Raw genomic sequence first — 1061 nt, forward strand, 5'->3', positions numbered from 1 at the left:
CCCCCAAAACGCACATGCGCGCGCACACACATTTTTTATGTGTATGTTTAATGTGTGTATGCTGATGTGCGCGTTTTTGCATCCACTACCCATTGCAGCTTTGACAAGGACGGCAGTGGCTATATCACGGAGCAGGAGCTGGTGGAGGCACTGCGGGAGCACCATATGCCAGAGCAGCAGCTGCAGGAGCTGCTGGCAGATGTGGACAGGGATGGGGACGACAAGATTGACTACGACGAGGTGAGGGGTGGGGTGCTGTGGCCGGGTGTTGCCAGCTTGACACCCGTTGAAGCTCCATGTGGTGGTGAGGATGCAGGACAATGTGCAAAATCTGCACAGCAAATCATGAGTATAAAAAATCATTGCTTACCCTGACGGTGTACTTGCAACCCATGAATGCTGCTAAAACATTTGAGCAGTTTTGCCGCATGCTGCTGCCGGAGATGGCGGGACCTGGCGAGCACCACGGTCGACAGTCGTTGCAGCAGCAGCGAGAGCATTCTGGAGCAGGCGGGAGTGAGTCTCCTCGCCACCTGGTGATGACGGCTAGGAGTGGAGGTTGGGCAGCCTCAGGTGCGGCGCACATGATGCTGCCTGAGCCGATTGAGGAGGAGTGACAGCCTGATGTGCTGCACGACGGGGACGTCTGCACCATCCGGGAGGAGAATGCTGCGCCATTCTTAAACCCTTGCTTGCATCATCATAAGGATGGCAGACGAGGCACTGCGGCGGCTGCTGGGGGATGGTTTGGACACTGCCACTTCCATATTCTTGTGATGACGGGTGATAGCACCCAACAACACGGAGGGGAGGGCTGGTCATTTGCTCGGCCGTCACAGGCACGTTTGTGTATGCATCTACGCAGTTGGAGCAATGCTGGATGTTCTGCCAGCTTGGATCTGCGCAATGTACGTATGTAAAATTTTACGGTGCACAATCCTTGCACTTCAAGTTCTCCCATGATTTGACAACACACCACACAGCCTTCTTTGCTGCTGCAACTCTGGAGCACATATGCTGCAAGTGACGCATGCTGCTAGCATTGTCCCGACCAACATGCC

The 1061-nt window shown here is 54.9% G+C and overlaps 1 protein-coding gene across 1 annotated transcript in view; it reads left to right on the top strand.

Annotated features, from left to right (window-relative positions):
• The window catches only part of MNEG_7244 (hypothetical protein), a gene marked incomplete at both ends in the record, with an annotated part of 5848 nt that extends 5499 nt beyond the window's left edge, over positions 1 to 349 (top strand). Inside the window, 2 exons of the mRNA XM_014044284.1 lie at positions 99 to 240; positions 317 to 349. Coding sequence (XP_013899738.1) covers positions 99 to 240; positions 317 to 349 — 175 coding nt within the window. The remainder of the gene's footprint in view (positions 1 to 98; positions 241 to 316) is intronic.
• Between the last annotated feature and the right edge of the window lie 712 nt (positions 350 to 1061).

The sequence above is a fragment of the Monoraphidium neglectum genome, assembly GCF_000611645.1.
Source record: "Monoraphidium neglectum strain SAG 48.87 unplaced genomic scaffold scaffold01263, whole genome shotgun sequence".
Lineage (NCBI taxonomy): Eukaryota > Viridiplantae > Chlorophyta > Chlorophyceae > Sphaeropleales > Selenastraceae > Monoraphidium > Monoraphidium neglectum.